The sequence below is a fragment of the Cyprinodon tularosa genome, unplaced genomic scaffold (genome assembly GCF_016077235.1).
Source record: "Cyprinodon tularosa strain WSP-4 unplaced genomic scaffold, ASM1607723v1 ctg263, whole genome shotgun sequence".
In the NCBI taxonomy this organism is placed as follows: Eukaryota; Metazoa; Chordata; class Actinopteri; order Cyprinodontiformes; family Cyprinodontidae; genus Cyprinodon; species Cyprinodon tularosa.
The window spans coordinates 1,190,383-1,211,702 of record NW_024038967.1 but is presented as its reverse complement, the minus strand read 5'-3'; the positions used below and the strand labels follow the sequence as shown (position 1 = coordinate 1,211,702).

General features: G+C 38.8%; 1 protein-coding gene across 1 annotated transcript in view; it reads left to right on the top strand.

Moving 5' to 3' along the window:
* The first annotated feature begins 1,653 nt into the window (after positions 1–1,653).
* The window catches only part of abcg4a (ATP-binding cassette, sub-family G (WHITE), member 4a), a 37,959-nt gene continuing 18,292 nt past the window's right edge, over positions 1,654–21,320 (top strand). The window contains exons 1-2 of the mRNA XM_038289129.1: positions 1,654–2,529; positions 7,942–8,179. Coding sequence (XP_038145057.1) covers positions 7,951–8,179 — 229 coding nt within the window. The 5' untranslated portion in view covers positions 1,654–2,529; positions 7,942–7,950. The remainder of the gene's footprint in view (positions 2,530–7,941; positions 8,180–21,320) is intronic.

Sequence of the window (21,320 nt, the reverse complement as noted above, 5' to 3'; positions counted from 1 at the left end):
AAAGAAAACCAAATAAATTTTAAACTTCCTTTTTGTGTTTTGATAAAATGTGGAATCCGCTCCCAGGGTCGGGGACCACTTTCATATGGGCGGTTCCAACTGGGGCCCCTGTCGTTGTGGCCCCTGTACCTAATAATACTTAATATATTTTGATTATAATGATATGTACTGGTACAGCACTGTAAATGATTGTTCCCTTGTATTTATTTCATTTTCTCTTACATTTACAGTTCTGCTTAAACCATGATTTTATCAGTTTTACTTTCATTCTAAAAATGAATTAAATATGATTACTTTCATTTATAATAAGTTGAAAACCTTTACTATTCTTGAATCATGAATATGTATTATAATATTTCAAATAACATCTATTTTATCTTTAATCTTTATTCTAAAGGCTATAAAAATAAAGCTTTTCTAAAACACTATCGTATTTTGGTCTAACTTTATTTATTGAGCATAGTGACAGACTTTATATGTCAAAAACTCTAAAGTGTTCTCCCTGAGTTCTTACTGTTGTAGAAATGAAGCACATACGTTTTTTTAACCCCTTAATTACATTTTACAGACAGGAGGCCATTATAAAAATCAAATATTGAGTAGAACCTATTATTTCTTGAAACAGCAACTTTGCTCATCATGAAATAGTCAGCCACTGTGTTCACATTCACTAAAAAAATGTAACAACATGCATCACTATCACCTTTTATATTTACTTGGCCACTAATTATTTCAGTTGTTTGTTGTTGGTGTTTTTAAGGATTTTTTTTATTGTGCATTAAGTGAAATTAACAACTTTAAACCAGAAATACAGACATTTTAATTGGAACAACATACAGTTTTTATTTAACTAATGACAAGAACACTTCACTTCTCTAAGTTCAGAGCCATAATTTAAGTAATTTCCCTCTGGGATTATTAAAGTATTTCTGATTCTGATTCTGATTATTCTGTGACTAACTTAATATGAGAAATTATTGCCTTGGTTTTTGTTTAATGCCTTTTTTATTCTTTGCCCCTATAAAGGATAAAATAAAAATAAAATACTGGTCTCACCTTGCCCCCCCTGGTGAACCTGATCTAGAATACTGCTGTTCTGTTATCAGCTCTACTTCCTTGGATAACTTCTCACCAAATGTATTTTGACCGCACTGTATTATAGGATCAGATTTTAATTTCTGCAACATAATATTTTTTCTATATAATTGGATGCAACAGAGTATACATCTTTCTTTCCATCTTTCAACTGAAAGGAACCCCCTGTGGAATTAAGTTTATGAAATGTAAAAAATCAAAGGGGTATGAATGCTTTCTCGATGAATTGTATAAGATAACTATCCTGGGTTATAATCTGTCAGAGAGGGATGGGTTGCAGTGCTCAAAGCGCTCAGGAAGCGACCTGGAAGCTCCTTTTTTAAATTAGTCTGATTAAGAAGCAGGTAGGATTGGCTAAAAATGGGCTTGATTTCCTCTTGGGGTGATGTAAGGCGTGTAGGGCTCGCTTGAACGCGAGTAACCCCGGCAGTTTTACCGAAAATAACCCGGGCACTGCAGCATCAGCACCAGGCAGCTGCGCAGGTGCGGCCTTTAAAGAGACAGACCTAAACCTCCCTCATGTTTACTCTCAGCAGCCATCTGAATCCTTAGAGCTTTATTCATCTGGATACATCTCAATATCAAAAAACATTTCTCTGTTTTCCTTTAAAACCACTTTGTAGGTAACTTTAAGTGATTCCATGAATTACAATCGTTTAAAGGATCATAAACTTTAATGCAATTATTGAACAATTTCTCTTTATTATAATTATTGCAAATTAATGTTATAAAGGATCGATGTTAGTGGAGTTATCAGGAGCACAGCAGTATATCCTTCTCCAGCATCTTCCCAGGAACGCCCTGCATCCATCCCCAGGCAGCGCGCGCGCCCCGCAGACGCACCAACCGGTTAAAGAGGGAAGCGGCGGCTGCTCCGTCAGGCTGCAGCTGATGCTGCTGAGGCATTTGCAGCAGCGGCGTCTATCCGATCCGGTATTTTCCACTCCGCTCCAAAAGACCAACGGGAATGATGAAAACTGTCCTGCACGTCGAAGCCGAGGATATTTGTGGACGCGGTTCCTGAGTGGAGAAATATAATCCCGAGGAGAAAAGCCAAACATGACATGCACCCAGCTCCCCTGACGAGTCTCTGGGATGCAGTCCTAGTTTGAGGCCGGGCCGGACATGATTTTAATCTCTGGGGCTGCTGGTGCTGATGCTGCTGATGCTGAGGATGCGGGATGATGAGCGCCGCACCCCGAGAGATACCCATAAGGATAATCCAGCTGAAAACTATTCGGATTGACTATTTGAACATCTTGTTTGTTTTGGTTGTTTATTTAATTCATTTTTGTTTTCTTCGTATTCCTGTGCTGGAGAATTTGATGCTGAAGGATTGGGCTGTTTTGTCTGAAGAGACCAACTGAACGCTGTTGCTCTCACAGAACCAGGACTGAGCTGCTCACCTGGTCCTTTCAACACAGACAGTAACAAGTATGTTACATATTTGCATGTGACGGTGTGAAAGCATGCATAAAAGTGACTGTTAAAGCTCTTTATATATATTCTAAAATCAGACCAATATCTAATTAATTCTAAGCATCTCCCTGATGGGTCCCTTTCCAGTGTTTGTTGTATTTGGTGCAGGTTAACAGGTGCTGGCCATATAAAAAGTCATAGCACTGGATCAGCACTCCACTGCAAAGCTGCATAGATTCATATGATTGCCATGTTTCCCGTTCTCATTAGAGGTGACTTTTGCAATGGCCCTGTACTGTTCACATGTCCTGTGTTTGGAGCTGAACATGGAGTCCTCTCTCTGACAGAGAGGCCATTAAAGTCTGTCAGTGTTGGGCATGGATTATAAGAGAACTGATAATGGGAAACTGCTAATGGTAGCATGATCAATAAAAACCCACAGTCAAATTTTATCGCCTATTATTCTCTTATCAGTTATTTCCTCATGCTAACACAGGATAAAGTGGGTCAGAGTGGATGGAGTACTACAAGCCTGTAGGACGTTATGTGACACTGCATGTGTGTGCGAAGAAAGCGTGTGACATTGTCCCTGTGTGTTAGCATTAGTCATTGCTTAAAGGAAGCACAACCTCTTTGACTTCTTTATGAAATATTTTCCAGTTTCTAATTTAATCCCAATGCCACAAAACACAGACTGCACAATGGTACTGGTATTTAAAGAAAGGTGGAGCCAAAAATAGCAAAAAGTTGATGAAAACCTCATAAATGAAAGGCTTCCATCATTTTAAATCTCTTTTCCCTCTAGTGTTAAATAGTACTCTTGTACTCGTACTCTTTCTTTTTTATATATATTATTTTTTATTTTAGTGAATTTCAGGGTGTTTGTAGATTTGATTTTGTGCAGTGCTTTAGTCCCTTTTGGTTTCTAAAGTGTTATATAGATAAAGTTGGATTGGACACCTAATTTATAAATCATTATTTAGTTTATTTGACAGTTTTCAGGGCTGCATTCTTTCATGATTTGACAATTCAAACCAGTAGTCAATTTTCTTTTAACATAAAAATATATACTTGCAATAAAAACAAAAATATAGATTTCCACGAATTCCATGAGTTCTCAATGGAAAGTAAAAAGTAAAAATTCTGCTTCCTTTATATTCAGTGTGTGGAAACATCAAAATAGGCATGACAGTAGAGCTGGACAGCAGTAAGCTGCATCGTGGTAGAGCAACTTTTGGCTGGTTTTGATATCAGTTCTTAGTGTTTTAAAGATGCTATGTATGTGTTTCAGTTGCTGTGGATAAACAAGCAGACATGATAGCAATTGTCTTCATGATAAAATGTTAAAATCTCTATATAGGGCGACAGTGGCGTCGGATGTAGGAGTTTGCCCTGAAATCGAAGGATTGACGGTTCAAGCCCCGGTTCCGACTTTCAGTGTCGTTGTGCCCTATATTGTCTACTGATGGTGGTCAGAGGTGTGGTGGCGCCAGTGTACGTCAGCCTCACTTCTGTCAGTGAGCCCCAGGGCAGCTCTGGCTACAATGTAGCTTGCCACCTGGAGTTTGTGTGTGTGAATGACTGAATGACTGAATGTAGTGTTATGTGCTATAGTGCTATATAAGTACAGGCCATTTACCATAGTATTCCTGTTATAATAACCTATCTGATTATGCTACATTAGCTTTGCCAAACAACCTCTTTTTTTCTGACTACCAGCATCAACATGGTTTTTATACTTGAGTGATCGTGGAAAATCTGGGATCAATACAAAATCTTCAGTGCTCATAGCAGCCGGGGATGGTCACAGGGAGCTTCCAGGTGTTTGGTTGTTGCCAAATTTTCTGTGAAATGCTGGTGGCGTTTTTCTTTTCCTTTGTGTTTGCTTTCAGCGCTATGGACTGGTTCGGTCTGAAATAACAGTGAATATTAATATAATTTCAACATTTAGCTGCGGCAAGATATCAAGTAAATGAGTGAGAAGTGTATTTAGAATAGAATAGAATAGAAATATTCTTTTTGGGGGGGGCGAAATTCGAGTGTAACAGCAAACTGCATGTGGGGCTTCTTTTTCAGGGGTTGTTAGATCTTAATTGGATTAGAATTTAAAAGTAAATGGAAAAACAAAACACATTGAGAATATAATTTGGTTCTTTAGGTGAGAATCAATAAGGTCATTTTAAAGAGTCTGCAAAAGTAGCTTCAAAGTTTACTGCTTATTTGGTCAGAAACAAGTTGCTCCCTCTATTCTAGTTGCTTAGTTTGTTTTATCCATTAAGAAAGTTTCGTTTTTACTCCCTTTAATTCGGATAATGTGTAACCCATATTATTCAGGGCACTTTAAGAAATCAAAAGTTAACTTAGTTTTCATGTCATGAAACTATGCTTTTCAAACCAAGTCTTTGAATGTCTAGGGTGCATTTTGTAAAGTTGCTCTGAGGTGCTGAAGTTATTCTATAACATTCTGTTATCTGGATTCTTTGTTAAACACCTTAGTTTATACAAATGTGTCCTGCTTTTGATTGTGATTACATTGCAGAAGACAGAAAGCGTTCTTAGCTGCATGAAGCCTCCAGATATTAAATTGAAGTTATTGTTTAAAGCCAGAATATCATTCTTCAGAAGGTGTTATGGTTAAGTTTGAAAAGTTTTTAATTTATTCACCGTTATACATAACCTTTATACAAACTTCTGTTGATCTACTCTCTGTTTGCTCCCATTGGAGGGATATTGCTTGCTTTTGTTTTAAAATAGTTGGGAAAAGGGATAGATTCTTGAGCACGAGGTGCCTAATATTTGCAGCCAGACAGGCTGGTCTGGGAGGAAGTTCTCCTGAATCAGCAGGACAGGACTGTAAGTGTGCTGCAGGACTGAAACCAGAGCCTCACAATTTCATTGGCTCTACGCAGCTCCTCCATCCACTAAATGCTTGTCAGATCATGCTTAGCACTTTATGGGGCATCAAACTGAAAATGGCGACTTCCAAATGTATTTATACCTCTTAACTGTTGTATGTTTTGTCAAGTTACAACCACACACATCCATTTTTCAGGGATTTTATTTGAGCAACCAACACAAAGTAGTGCATGGGAAGCAGAAGGAAAGTTATAAAAGCCCAAGTCAATACTTTTTGTGGAGCGTCCTTTTTTTGAAATTACTGCTGCAAATCCTCTGAGCCAGGCGTCTTGGACCAGCTGGGTGGGGAGAATATATGAACAGTATTTTTTATTCAATTCTTATGGATTCTTTATTAAATGTAAGTTTTTGCTTTGACTAGGCCAGTGTCCAGCTTTATTTTTTTAGAGTCCTCCTGCCTTCTGAGCCTCTGCCTCAGTCTAGAACTTTTTCTGATAGGTTTTCCCATAAATCCCTCCTTAACCCAGCTCAAGAAACGCCATCCCACAGCATGATACTGCTACCAACATGTTTCATGCTGGAGATGCTGTTTTCAGATGACACACAGTGTTCTGCATGTAGGTAAAATGTTTCATTTTCAGCCCCGTCTTCCCCATGTTTCCTTGAGACAAGGAGCAGTCTGGACTTTTCATGGCTTCCTTTCAACATTTAGTTTTCTTCTTACAGTTATACTCACCATAGAGACTAGAGCAGTCATCTTATTGCCAGATCCTCCCACCTGAGCTTTAAATCTCTGCAGCCCCTCCAGCGTTGGACCTTTGGGCTTCTTGGATTAAGACTCTGCTTTCAGTCATTTGAAGTAGATATACACATTTTTTGGTATGTTTGCAATTTTTCCCATACAAGCTTTGGATGATGGAACAGACTTCTGTGGGATTCAAACTTAAGGAGTTCATCTGGAAACCTGACCTTGCATTACACTTTTTCAGAACTTTCTTCCTGCTTCATTTTCTCAGTGAAGCTGTTCCTTTACTAATGTGGTCTAACAAACCCCTTAAACCTTCACTGAAAGGCTTGATTTGTACTGAGGTTAAATTAAATATCGGTGGACTCTATTTCAATTAGTTAACCTCTTAATGTAATTAGATGCTGGGGTGTGTTTAGAGGTATATGAGTGATGAGGACTGATGGAGAGGCACTAAACATCTTCAAACGTTTTTTTGTTAAGTATTTTTGCGAAGGTGTCATATAATGAAGTACAAATATTTACTCTAATTATGGCTTTTTGCATCTCTACTTTAATTATATTCGACCACAAATATCTGTACTTTCTACTCCTTTCTTTCTTAAAACTGGCTTGTTACTTCAATAGATAGTGGTATGATGTAACAGCTGCAAGAAAACGGGGAAAATCAAGACAGTAAAGGGAATCCGTCCAGTTGGAGCCCAGACCGTTTAGAGAAAAACACTGTTAGCGACGTGGGTGGACATTTAAGATGATGGATCAGATTCTGAGATGCACAACATTATCCACCCTTTCCCCCTCTTATTAGATTTCAAATTGAAATGTTTATTATGTTTCAGGTTCTATTTCAATTGTAATGCTATTTGCAACTTCAACGCTGTGAATATCGAAGCTCTAAAAGTATTCAGCTGCTCATGCAGGATTTCTGTTCAGTTTAATATATAATATCCTGACTGAACTTAAAAATTAGAACACAACTGGAACGAGTATTTCGTTATGTTCCTTCTCCTTACATAGTGCGCAAAAATATATATATATTAGAAAAATCAATTAACCTTTTTTTTGTTTATTATTGTAGGAATTTAGTTTTTAAGGTTCTAAACCTGTATTTTTTTTTTTTACTTGCTTTCACTTTTAGCAGAGGCATTTTTTTTTACAGTTATCTATACTTCTAGTTAAATGTGTGAGTACTTTATATTTTTATGTTTTACATACCAGTTTGTAATCATGCTGTGTTTTACTGCACTATCATAACAATAAATTGTGTCTATGAATTGTGTTAAAGTGTGAAAAAACTTGAATTAATTTAATGTAAGTGCAGAAAATACCTCCAATTATTAAAATAAAACAAATATTAAATATTTATATATTAACTCAGTCAGTTATCCAGTTAGAGTTTGTTGCATTTGATTATTTGAAATAAAGGGGAGTTATTTATTAATTGTTTTTATTATACTTGAGAAAACACATATCTGCACAATTTTTCTAAGAAAGAAAATGGTGTGTAAAAAAGTGTCAAAAATCTTAATTGTATGTCCTTAAGTGCTGAAAATACCTCAAATTTCGAAATAACAATAACAGAACAAGTTATCCAGTTGTACTTTATTGATTTGTATTTTATTGTATTATTATAACTGAAGCATGGGTCATGACCCTTATTGGAGATTTCTTTTTTATTATTATTATTATTATGCTTATCAAAACAATCAGAAATAAATTATTGGTGAAATAAAATAAAACTGCGCATGAGAGCCAAAGAAAAAATAGTTTATTAGGATTTTATCTGATTTTTTTTTTGTATTTAATGAATTGTGTCTTCCCTGCAGCCTTTCAGGATGGCTGAGAAAACTCTGGACCCTGGCTCGGTCAGCATTCCCATGGAGGAGACCAAGCTCCCCGGAGGAGCGCCCCAGGAGGCGCCGCTGCTCACCCACCTGAAGAAAGTGGAGAACCACATCACAGAAGCTCAGCGCTTCTCCCACCTCCCGCGGCGCTCCGCTGTGGACCTGGAGTTCAACGAGCTGTCCTACACCATCCGGGAGGGCCCCTGGTGGAGGAGGAGAGGTACTGCACTCTCATGCTCAGGGAAAAAACAAAAAAAACAAAACAATGATGGATGCTCAAGTGAACACCACCCATGACGATCAATATCTGCAGTGCAGAAAAATGCATGTATTTAAAAGCTTTTTTTGACAGTTCTTGAAATGTATTTTCCCTGTTCCTTGCTTCTTTTTATTGCTCCGGCACATCCAGGATGTTGTTGCACACACAGACATCCAGCATGCAGGAGCAGCCGGTCCTCCTTCCCTGCAAGCTTTGCTGCTCTCAGCAGAGTTTAGACATAGTAAATAATTTACAGCAGGTTTGCACACTGCTTGCATCTCTTTTGCCTTTGTTGTGTTACAGGCGGTGGAGTCCAGCACACAATTAATACACTATGTTCAAATGAACTCACTGTCCTCAATACAGTAATCATTCATTCTAACCTGAATATCCCAACTCACCTGGCTGCTGTGGCTGTGTTGATTTAGCAAGGCGTGTTGACATTCTCCACATGGTGTGAGATGTTTCCATGGGGATATTTTTAGTTTCAAGTAATATTGACAGCTTTATTAAAGTCTGGCAGTGGAGTGTTTGCTGCTCTGTTGTGTAACTCTGGATGTATGGAGGGTAATGATGAGGGGATAGATCAAAGAGCGATAATGTACCGAAACTTCTCTTTTCTTAATTTCCGTCATTGAGGAAACCTTGTTTTTTGATGAAACTCTGTTTTAGTCTCTAATCCGCCCTTACTGATCATAAATTGAACATGATTCCATGCTTTTCTGATTTTCTCTTTAAGGACACAAGCAGCTGTTTTGACATTTAACAGAAATGTTGCCTGATGAAAACCACTCCTTCTTTGTGTAAAGAGTAAAAGAGCATTAAAGGTTGCTTTGTTAATTCCTGACACCCACTATATTTGCGAATGTTTTCACTCTGCCTTTATTGAGGGCAGAGTTACATTTACTTGAATACATTTAGGAAAGAATTGTACTTTAAGGAGTAGTTGTACTCGGCCATATACTTTTTACCTTTGACTTGGGTAATATTTTTGTTAGAGTATTGCTACTAGACCAAAATTTCTAGTTACTTTACCCACCAAGATTAACTGGAGCTATTTCAAATTAACTAAATAAACAGACAACAGTCAATATTTTTGTTGGAATCTCTTAATTATTTCCTAAAGAATAATAATAATAATAAAATTAAAAAAAGGCTGGGAAAGTGTTTTATTATGTTATTTTGTGATAAATATTTTTTGGGTACTGTACTTAGCTCTGGCCTTCACACACACCACGCACGGTAAGAATTTCCATAAGTTGTTGAAACCTATCCATCAGAAACTTAATCAAATTGCCCAGAGTGAATCTGTAGAAGTAAAATTAAAAAATAAGCATATTAGTTGGAAAGTATATTTCACTAAACTGTTTAAAATTGTGTTTAATTATGTGACACTGAATAAAAACCTTATTAAACTATTTGAACTGAACAAATTGACATAAAAACTGTATTTTATTGCCTTGAAAAATTCATTCTTACATTTTTTTGTACCACACATTTGGGTCTTTGAAAAAGACCAGAGTAAACAAACACAGATTCACATGAACCAGGTGAGTCCAATCTGCATTTAATTTACTGTGCAGATTGGACTCACCTGGTTCAGTTGTTGGACTAAACAAACACATGACATTGAGATGACATGACGGGTCCACATCCCCCATCTCTGGTTGATTACATCATGCATAAATATTGTCAGGCAAAAAAATGTCCCTGCATGTCACAGTCTAAACAGGCTGTGTTGTTCTATCCAGTAATTTCTATATTCATGGTGCTACTTTAGCATAACACTGGGAGACAGTTATCTATGGGTTAAGGGGAACACTGATGATGTAAAACCTGCTGCTCGCAGTGCTAATTTAGCATCTACAACTAAAAGGGACATTATCCATCCACCCATTTTCTATTACGCGTATCCCTGCTGGGGTCGCGAGGGATGCTGGTGCCTATCTGCAGCTGTCAATGGGCGAGAGGCGGGGTACACCCTGGACAGATCGTCAGTCCATCGCAGGGCAACACAGAGACAAACAACCATTCACGCACACACTGATACCTAAGGAGAATTTAGAGAAGCCAGTGAACCTAACAGTCATGTTTTTAGACTGTGGGAGGAAACCGAGTACCCAGAGAGAACCCACACATGTACAGGGAGAACAAGCAAACTCCATGCAGAAAGACCCAGGGCCAGGAATCGAACCCAAACCTTCTTGCTGCAAGGCAGCAGTGCTACCCACTCCCCTGAAAGTAAAATTGATAAAACTTAAATTTTCACTGCAATAAGATATAGTATCAAAGCGTGTTAACCCTTTAACATAAAGTGTATCACAGATGATTAATGGGTTTTTGAGACCTTTACATCTTTAGTGTGATATTTCTGTTCCTGAAATACCTTATACAGTCAGACACATGTAGTGAACAGAATATATCTATATAAAGTTGTACAGAAAGACCTGCTGTATCTCAAATGATACAAAAAATATATCTGACGTAACTTATTCAAAAGAGATTTTTCTTTTTACTTTACCAGCATTTTTACTGACAGCTTTGCTTCCAAAAACTGTAATTTTAACAGAATTATTTAATTTGTTAGACTTTTAGGGATTAATTTTCAAAATTAATTATATGAAAGTGAATGAGAACTTTATTAAAGTTTTCATTCACTTTCATATAATTAAACAGTTGCAATTTATTGAAAATCAAGTTTAATTTTGAATTTTCCACGTACAGATGAACTTTTGGCAGCTTAAATTTATCTCCTGATGGCACAGGTTTCTGCCCGTATCATATGGTCAGAGGAGTGCAGTTTGAAATTCACTGCTTATTATGATAAGTTTTCTTTATAAATGCCAAACCAGATTCCTCCATTAGATTACCAGGCAGAGAGAGGGTTCAGCAGGTTCAGCAGTGGTGTGCTTTACAACACTGGCTCCCCTGCTTTCCATTCCACTCCATGATGAATGGTTTAGATGCAGCTGCTCCACCAAACACTGTTACATGAAGCTCCAAGGAGACATTCCTGAGCTAATCTGAAGATTTCACTAAGTTTAGAGGATTGAAGCTATTGACTCAGAAGGTTGGTGGCATTTATTAGCCAATCCTGGGTGGTTAATTTTCCAACTCTGTGATTATTTTGACAAGCTAGAGTGACTTTTTCTTTCACAAATGTTTGTAGAAGCAGTCAAGATGTCTAAGTGTTGGTTTTTACCCACCTGTGATAATGGGCTTAGTTGGAAAACACAAATTTAACCATTTAAGTGGGTCAGTAAACTCTTAACAGAATTACAAATCCACTTTTGTTAGTTAACTTCAGATTAGAACTCTGATTCAAACACTTTGTATAGATTTATTTTGTATTGCAGTCATAATTTAGTTCAGAAAATGTTTACCATAACAGTAGCTTAAATTTTGGAACATTTCTTCAATAGCAAATGATTACTTTCCAAAGATAATAAGCCGATGTAACTTCTGGTGTGGCTAAAAATCCTCTATAATTAATATGACTAAAGCATTTTTTACAGGCAAGCCCTTGTTTTATTTATAAAGTTTTTAAGTGTTTTTTAGACACTTTCTAACAGAAGTCTACTGTAAGTGCTTTTGTCACCTTGAAGTATATATTTGACAAGACACATTGGGCTGCTCTCTTATTGGTGGCCGCAAGGCTGATTTTGGAGCCGTATTTATTTCCCCAGTGATCACAGAGAGCAGGATGGTAAGATAATTGATCCATCTACCTGAAACTCACTGTGGGGGAACTGAAGTTCAGAAAGACAGCAACTCTCCAACAACTATCAGGGGCCATCAACATGCCGTTGTCAGGAAGCAATGACAGCTTTTTTCTTTTTTTGCCCTATAACAAACATTAACAGGGGAAGTTTGCTAAACTCTCCTGAGTCGAAGCTTTCTGCTGTGGTCAGATAAAAATAGGATCAATATTTTGGTCTAATAACCCTCCAGGTGGGTCTACCATAAGATTAAGAATATATGGGAAGGCATTTAAACCATACTGTTGCACACAGTGAAGGATCTGTAATGCTGTGGGCCTGTTTAGATTGTTTTATTCCAAAGTCCCTGAGGAAAACCGAAAGAGAATGTTGCATCATTAGCTAAGAAAGTCTGAAATAACAGGAGATTTAAGTTGAGATCTGAAGAATTTTATTTAAGAAATTGTTTATTATTTTGAAAGATTGAAAGAATTGTTTTAGAAATTTTGAGGGTTGCACTGTGACACAGTGGGTAGCACTGCTGCCTTGCAGAAAGAATGCTCCGGGTTCAATTCTTGACCCAGGATCTTTCTGGAATGGAGTTTGCATTATCTCCACGAGCATGTGTGGATTCTCTCTGGCTTCCTCCCACAGTCCAAAACTCGTTGACTGGTGACCTGTCCAGGGTGTACCCCGCCTCACGCCCATAGACAGCTCTAGATGGGCACCATCACCCCTTGTGACCCCGCTTGGGATAAGTGTGACAGAAAATGGATGGATGGTTTTATTAAAAGGGTGGAGCTGGTGGGGAGCCCATCGCTTTCAGGTGATTTGTTGTTTCCATGAGAATGTGATACCCCTCTGAAAAAGAAGGTGGCAGCAGTGATACTCTCAAGTGAATCGTCCTACGCTCACAAAAATATTTCATCAAAAACTTAAGATTATGGCCGTTTCTCAATTCACGAGAACGCGAGTACGCAAGCACGTATGTGTATTGGAACAGAAGCGTACTCGTGACGTCATCACATGCAATGTTCTTTAGCATTTCTTTAAAAGTCAAAACTATTTATTCCCTACACAAAACATTTTGAAAACAATATTTTTAATTTCTAAAGCTTAAAAAACATTAAAAAAAAATTACCGAAATTGGCCGAATCAAAGCAAAAAACCGCCATCAGAACGAGCGGTAGTTCACACATAACTAGACCGAGAGAAGTGCACTACAGACGGGGTAACATTAGCCCTGGCTGCGGTTACCCTCGGAGGTCTGCTGGTCACTCTGGTCCGCTCAAAGTCTGACTTTTTTTTTTAATTTCGCACTAACTCTGTAAACAGGCCACACAGGGAGGCTTAAATGTATAATGTTATCGCCTCAAACGATTTCAAAACGTACTTTTGAAGAACAACAGCAGCAAAAAATAGAATGTTTAACTTACCACTGTGAGCGCTGTCTCGAATCAAGCTGCGGCCACGGGGGATTCTGGGGAAGCGGTCAGTCTGAAGAACGCACAAGTCTGCTCTGATGCATGCTCGATAAAGAGGGCGGGGCGAGAACAACATCCGGGGATTTGATGCGTTCTCGATCTGGCGTTCTCGACAATTGGAACGGTACTCGGGCTGAGGCTGATGACGTGTCACGAGTACACGAGCACACGAAAACGCTCAAGAACGCATATTGAGAAACGGCCTATGTAATTTTATTACATAATGAATTCACATTCAATTTTCTCTAGATAAATTGAAGACAAAGCAATAAAATAACCTTATATGGTGCATAATTATTTGTATAATAAAGGTTATTTATTTGAAATACATAATGTATTTAGTATTTATTAAGTAAACTTACTCAAAATGTATACTGATCTGGGAATTTTTTCACATACATAACGTTTACTTTTTGGATTGCATAAAGTGTTGGGATCTGGAGCTGTTCCACCTTTCTCCAGCAGAGTGCGCCGTGGATCCTCCTGAGCCGAGCCTTCAACACACCTGAGGCGCATCTCATCATTAGAGGATCCTCCAGTATATAACCTGCCTTTAGACCTTGCCTCAACGCCGCAGTGTTGATCCAGTTTGGTTAGCACCTGAGCCTAGCATCACCTGAGAATCTTTGTTGTCTCTGATCAGATTGGATTCTAATCCCTCCTTGTCTCTGCTTTCAGGAAACCTGTTTCCCTTGTAAGCTCTGGATGAGCTTAACCTGCCGAGCCTGCCCTCTGAGCCAAACCTGAAGACTCTTCTCTGGATCCCCATGCTACTCTGGACTAAGAGCTGGAAACCCAAAGCCAAGGTCTGCCCTCAAGTTAGAAGTAAGACGCTGAAGCGGTTATTGGACTCTGCTGAACAAAACAGTCTCTGGACCCAACAGTTCCTCTCTCAAAGCCAAACCCGGACTCCTCAAGGTATCAATCAGAAACTCTCAAACTCAAACTCTTCTGCTCCCAAGCTAACTGAACTGTCATCCTCACAGACTCCAGTGAACCTGCCCCCAGGCCTGAACCAGTTCCAGTGTCTATTCCATGTGCTTGTATTCAATAAACTCTGTTAAACTTTTCATCTGTTTCCGTGGTGTTCTGCATACTGGGCTTTTCTGAAACCCATCATGACAGAACACTGCGGCCAAACACAAGGCCCAGCAGATCACCTCCGTCGTCGGTTGGAGGAGCAAGATGCTCAAATCCAAGGACAAACTCTAACCCTCCGTGAGTTGCATAATATGGTCAATTACCATAACCAAATGCTTCAAAACTATGCTAACTACATGAGCAGTGCTAACGCCACGTCGGCAGCACAACCATTTCCGGGTCCAGTTCCGCCTCCGAGGTCACCGGCAGTGACGTCATCACCTGAGTTCCGCCCTAGTCTTCCTGAAAAGTTTTCAGGTAATATGAAGGACTGTAAAGGATTTTTGTTTCAATGGACTTCTTCAGTCAGATCTCGCCTGATACAATGGATGCATACAGCCAAGTTTTCCGCTCATCCGGGGTTGAGCAGAACCATCGCCTTAATTTCTAGACGTTTCTGGTGGCCTACCCTGCACAAGGATGTCAAAGAATATGTTTTGGCTTGCTCTACCTGTGCCAGAAACAAAACCTCACATCAACCACCCTCAGGCCTGTTGCATCCTCTTCCAGTTCCCACTCGTCCCTGGTCTCACATCGCTATCGACTTCGTCACTGGTCTCCCCATCTCCCGAGTTATGTCTACAATATTTACCATCATCGACCGATTTTCAAAGTCTTGCCATTTGATCCCCCTCAGGAAACTTCCCACGGCTTTCCAAACCGCCCAGCTCCTGGTTAAACACGTTTTTCGACTTCATGGAATCCCCCAGGAAATACTTTCTGACCGCGGACCCCAGTTCATTTCTCAAGTCTGGAAGGCCTTCTGCGCAGCACTCAACTGTAAGTCTTCACTCACCTCAGGTTATCATCCACAGTCAAACGGTCAAACCAAAAGAATGAACCAGCAGCTCGAGTCTACTCTCCGTTGTCTGACCTCCAATAACCCCACCGACTGGAGCCAATACCTCACATGGATTGAATACGCCCACAACTCTCTCAAGTCTGCTTCCACCGGCCAGTCACCTTTTCAGGTTAGTCTCGGATATCAACCTCCTCTTTTTCCAGCAGACGAGAGAGAGATTTCGGTTCAATCAGTCAACCATCACATCCGTCAATGTCAACGTATCTGGAGAAACACCATCGCTACTCTCAACCGCTCCTCTGAAACTACCAAGCGCTTCGCTGACTCAAGGAGACGTCCTGCCCCAGAGTACACCGTTGGTCAGGAGGTATGGCTCTCCACCCGGGACATTCCCCTCAAGGGGATGTCTCGCAAGTTATCTCCTAGATACATTGGTCCGTACAAGATTGCCCAGGTGATTAACACTTCAGCCATACGCCTGCACCTTCCTTCGAGTCTTCGCATCCATCCCACGTTCCACGTCTCCCAGGTCAAACCAGTGGTCTCTAGCCCTTTGTGCCCTCCATCCGACTCCCCTCCACCCGCCCTGGAAGTCGATGGACATCCTGCCTTCACCGTCCGCCGGATCGTGGACTCCCGTCGGCGAGGTCGCGGATGGCAGTACCTCGTCGATTGGGAGGGCTACGGTCCGGAGGATCGCCAGTGGGTTCCTGGCTCCTACATCCTCGATCCGTCTCTGATCGAGGAGTATGAGCGCTCCCTCCCGTCGACGTCTTCTGGACCGCCAAGAGGCGGTCGTTGAGAGGGGGGTACTGTTGGGATCTGGAGCTGTTCCACCTTTCTCCAGCAGAGTGCGCCGTGGATCCTCCTGAGCCGAGCCTTCAACACACCTGAGGCGCATCTCATCATTAGAGGATCCTCCAGTATATAACCTGCCTTCAGACCTTGCCTATACGCCGCAGTGTTGATCCAGTTTGGTTAGCACCTGAGCCTAGCATCACCTGAGAATCTTTGTTGTCTCTGATCAGATTGGATTCTAATCCCTCCTTGTCTCTGCTTTCAGGAAACCTGTTTCCCTTGTAAGCTCTGGATGAGCTTAACCTGCCAAGCCTGCCCTCTGAGCAAAACCTGAAGACTCTTCTCTGGATCCCCATGCTACTCTGGACTAAGAGCTGGAAACCCAAAGCCAAGGTCTGCCCTCAAGTTAGAAGTGAGGCGCTGAAGCGGTTATTGGACTCTGCTGAACAAAACAGTCTCTGGACCCAACAGTTCCTCTCTCAAAGCCAAACCCGGACTCCTCAAGGTATCAATCAGAAACTCTCAAACTCAAACTCTTCTGCTCCCAAGCTAAATGAACTGTCATCCTCACAGACTCCAGTGAACCTGCCCCCAGGCCTGAACCAGTTCCAGTGTCTATTCCATGTGCTTGTATTCAATAAACTCTGTTAAACTTTTCATCTGTTTCCGTGGTGTTCTGCATACTGGGCTTTTCTGAAACCCATCATGACATAAAGGTGACCTGATGATTATACAATTCAAACAATAAACTTTATGTATTTGAAATAAATACACTCCTTAGTATTAATTTTATGTAAGTAAACTATCAATTCTAAATTCATAAACCTGACAATTAGGCATTTTAAATAAATTCACTATTTTAACCTAATGAATATTGTTGGGTTTTAATCCAGAAAAATGTGAGTTTAAAAGATTAAAAGGAAATGATCAACACAGAGACAGGGTTTTGTGACGTCAGCGTGTGCCGGGTGGAGAGAAGATGCTGGCTCGGAAAAAACCAGCACCTTCTCACACAGATCCCTTCATGGCAAAGCCTTTTATTAACAGTTTACAACATCAAACAGGCGGCCTAAAACAGAAGGGCCAGTAATGATTGTCTGGGAGGATGCAGGTAACAAGATAGTGTGAATTGACCAACTGGCTGGATGGAAGTCACACAACCGTGTGATTCTGACTGGAGGTCATAAAAGTTTATGACCCTTCTGGTTGATTCACAGCATAGAAATGTAACATCCTCTTTCTTTCAATGTTTCATATGTCCACACAATAATTTTATAATTATCACTCTAACAAATATACACCATGTACATTTTATTTAGAATAGAATAGAATAGAAAATCCCTCTATTATCCCACATTGGGGACATTCTGTTGTTTACAGCGGCAAATAGATCATAGAAAAATGGTCACACAAATCTGGACCTTAGAAAAATGTATAAGAATAACATAAAAGTTAAGAGTTAAAAGATAAAAAATAAAATACTGTACTGTAAAGTGTTTTTAACAACATAAAACTGTGCACCTGGAAAATAAATAACCAATATACATCTATGGACATTTTAATGGATATTTAAAAATAGTAGCATCATCAGAGATGTGCAAAATGACAGAAGCATGTTATTTAACTGACTAAGATAGAAACTGCAAAATCAGCATGAATGAATGCATGAACAACTTATTGAGGTTGTTGGGAACAGTGATGGTTATAGAGTCTTCCAGCTGCCGGGAGGAAGGATCTATGATATCGCTCCATGGTGCATTTTGGGTGGAGCAGTCTGTCACTGAGGGAGCTCTCCAGTTCTGCAACAGCTTCATGCATACAATAGATTTTTGTTGAATTTATGTTTTGAGAAAAATAAATGAGAATTTATTATGCAATAAAATTACATAAATCTTAAGATTTGGGTAAAATGATTTTATGAGTGTAACTAAGTTGGCATTTGCCAATACAAACCAATACAAATACAGTAATTAATTATTCACATGAATAATTGTTGTATACTCATTTCAAAATTAAAAAATACAGAATTGATACCCTTTTCAGAGATAGTTTATGTATTTTAAGATAAAAAAAAGACCAAGAGTTATATATTATATATTATGTATAATCATATATTATGAATTTAGACAGCATGGATGTATAAATATATATAGAATCATTACAAAAGGCTTCATAAAAATCCTGTCTGTCCTTAATTAATTATTTTTTATATATGGATGTTGTTCTCATTCATTTTCCTTTTGGTGCAGTGCCATTAGTATAGACACAGGGTCACCATTTTGAAGCTAAGAGCTACTTCATGGATACTGAGTCATATGAAGAGTTACAATACTGAAATCGGCAAGTTTATTTTACCACTATAGACATTTTTTTACCTAACATGCATGATCAAAACCAATAAAGTTTTTAGATTTGTTCTAACTTAAATATTTTGATTTATAGTTGAATCCAATGCTATGGAGTTATTTCATAGAGATCCAGATTCTCAAGGATAATTTGCCTCAATGGATATCAGGTTGCTCTTTTACTATGATTAATTTTATTTTTATTTTGTAAATATCAGTACTTTTTAACCATAAAAATTGTGGTAGTATTTGCAGTAGAAGTATTTGAAAATATAAAGCCAAACTATAACTGACAGGATGATCAGGCTGAGAGAAAACTGGCACAGTTTATTACTTCAGCACCACGGATAGCACCATGGTCTGTAGATAGCACAGTGTAGACAGGGCCATGGCTGAAACTTGCTCATGTGAGTAAATCTGAGTCAGAGAAAGATTCTGAGAGCTCTGAGTCGACAGTCAGTCTCCTTCCAGTAAAAAGGAGATAAACATTTATTCATTTATGCATTTATTTATTTCTCGACATCTATTTAAGCCATTTGCCAGTCACTAAAAGGCTTGATATAGTATCCTTTGGCTGTCAAAACATGTAAGAGTACCCCAAAAAATAGTACTCAAACAGAAGTAGTAATATGTCAATATATTTTTGCTCTAATAAAAATGAGTATTTGGTAAAGGGATAACTTTACTCATCATAGCATCCTATTTACTGTTTAAAATAGATAATAAGACAGACAAAAATGTAAATGTATGTGCAAATTCTGCTATATTAAAGACTAATAAAATAACAAAAACAAACGATTTACATAACTGATAACAGTTGATAATATATCCCAGCAGAAAAAACACATTTATTCATTTAACACATTTTCTTTAAAATATAAAACTTATGAAACAAATCTCAAACTAAGTCATTTAAAAATTTTCAAACACGGTGAATGATCTTCAGTGATAATATTTACAACTTACTGTATTAGCTTGACCTCCAAATGTCATGGTTGGTTTGCCAAATATAAAGTTATCTTTTGTACCAAAGAGGAGCACTCATTGTGACGTAAACATTAACTGTGTGTCTTTGTCTGGAGCACAAAAAACAAAACAAAAAAACATATTTGTTTTTCAGTGGAGTTACTCAAAGCAGATGGATTAGCCAAATGTTTTAATTTCTTTTTATTTTCAACCTTTATTTACCCTGGATAGACCATATGAGATAAACAATCTATTTTTCAAGGTAGTCCCTGTGAAGAAACAGCAATAAATAAAACTCAGAGTTACACAGTTAAAAGAAAAACGTCTAATTATTAAAAGCAAGGAAATACTATTGAATACTCAGTGAAGTAAATTCAGTTAATTTACAAGTTTTCTGAAGCATTGTGTATCAACATTTTGCAATTTGTAATGAACCAAAAGAAGAGACAGACAGCATCCAGAGACATCGAGATTAAGGCATCATCCAAAGTCCAACACAGACGTTAAGGTTGCACCAAAAGTATGTAAAAAATACACCACTTGTTACGAAAAATAAAAACGTATTCTTTAATCTTAGCCCCTTTACAAGATTTTCCAAATGAGGTTTAAAAGTGAAGGTGTGATATATCAATGTGGCCATACCTATATATGTGTACCAGTTCTATTTGATTTCATCCACAAGAGAACCACTGAGGGGATTTTTAGTCCCCTTGGATCTAGAAAAATGCATTACATTTGTTTTATCAGTATTACATAAAGTTTTAGATATAATAAAGATTATTGGATAGAAACTGAGGCTATCTGTAAAAGTTCAGCTGTCGCAGTAAGAGGACTCCAGTGCAATAAAATGATAAAGAACAAAGAAAATAAAGACACTGTGTCATCTTTATTTCAATCTGAAATACTTACATGTAGAGAAAAGACAATTAGGCCAAATTTATTGATACAATTACTTTCGTCTTTAGCGCTTAATTTTGATAGATATACATGAACAGGTGTAAAGAATAGGGCTGTTTCCCCCCCAGGCCTGAAACTGGTGGTGGAGTGGAGATAGATGAAGTTGGTCAGTCTGTAGACTGCTTGTTAGCGAGACGGTATGCTGAGCTTTATGGGGAGATCCAGTGGACTGTGTGAGCTGATAATAGAGCTTCACTCAGGGACCTGGAAGATGGAAGTCCAGTTTGAGAAAACCTGTCCATGATGAGCAAGAATGAAGCGACAGTGGAGAGGAAAAACTCTCCATGGGGAAGAAACCTCTGGCTGAACCAGGCGCAACATGGCGGTCTTCTGCTGGACTGGTTGAAATGAGACGTGGAATGCAGGAGTCCGGGAGGAATGACACTCTGATGAAATTTTAGAACGATGGTGGAGAAGGGGTGGAGGTGGGTTGAAATGGGGTCATCTGAATGAAGTCACAGCGCAACCACCACCTGCGCACTAGGTAGCAGACAACTTGCAGATCAGAGGCCTTTTAGGATGAACTTTGGATGCCGATTGGCTTTCGTGGAGGCGTGGTTCAAAGCTGATTGGCTGTGTCGTAGGTGGATGTAGGTGAGCAATCAGTTTCTTCAGTTGAACTTCCACCTAGGCTCCATAAAAATGAAAGTTTGCATCAGACACATTCTGTTCCAAATTACTTATGTAAATTTAAAATAGAAGAGGACCTAATATGCATCCCTACATACTATTAGATTTTATATATTCTGTCCTATTTTCAAGATCATTTTTGAACCAGAAAACAGTTTGATCTGTAAAACCAAAACTGCAAAAGTCTTGCAAAGTTTTATGGTCCGAAGTAATTTTACTAAAGTAAGAAAGTAAAAGAACGTTATGAAAATGTTACTTAAGTACAAGTAAAATGTACTGAAA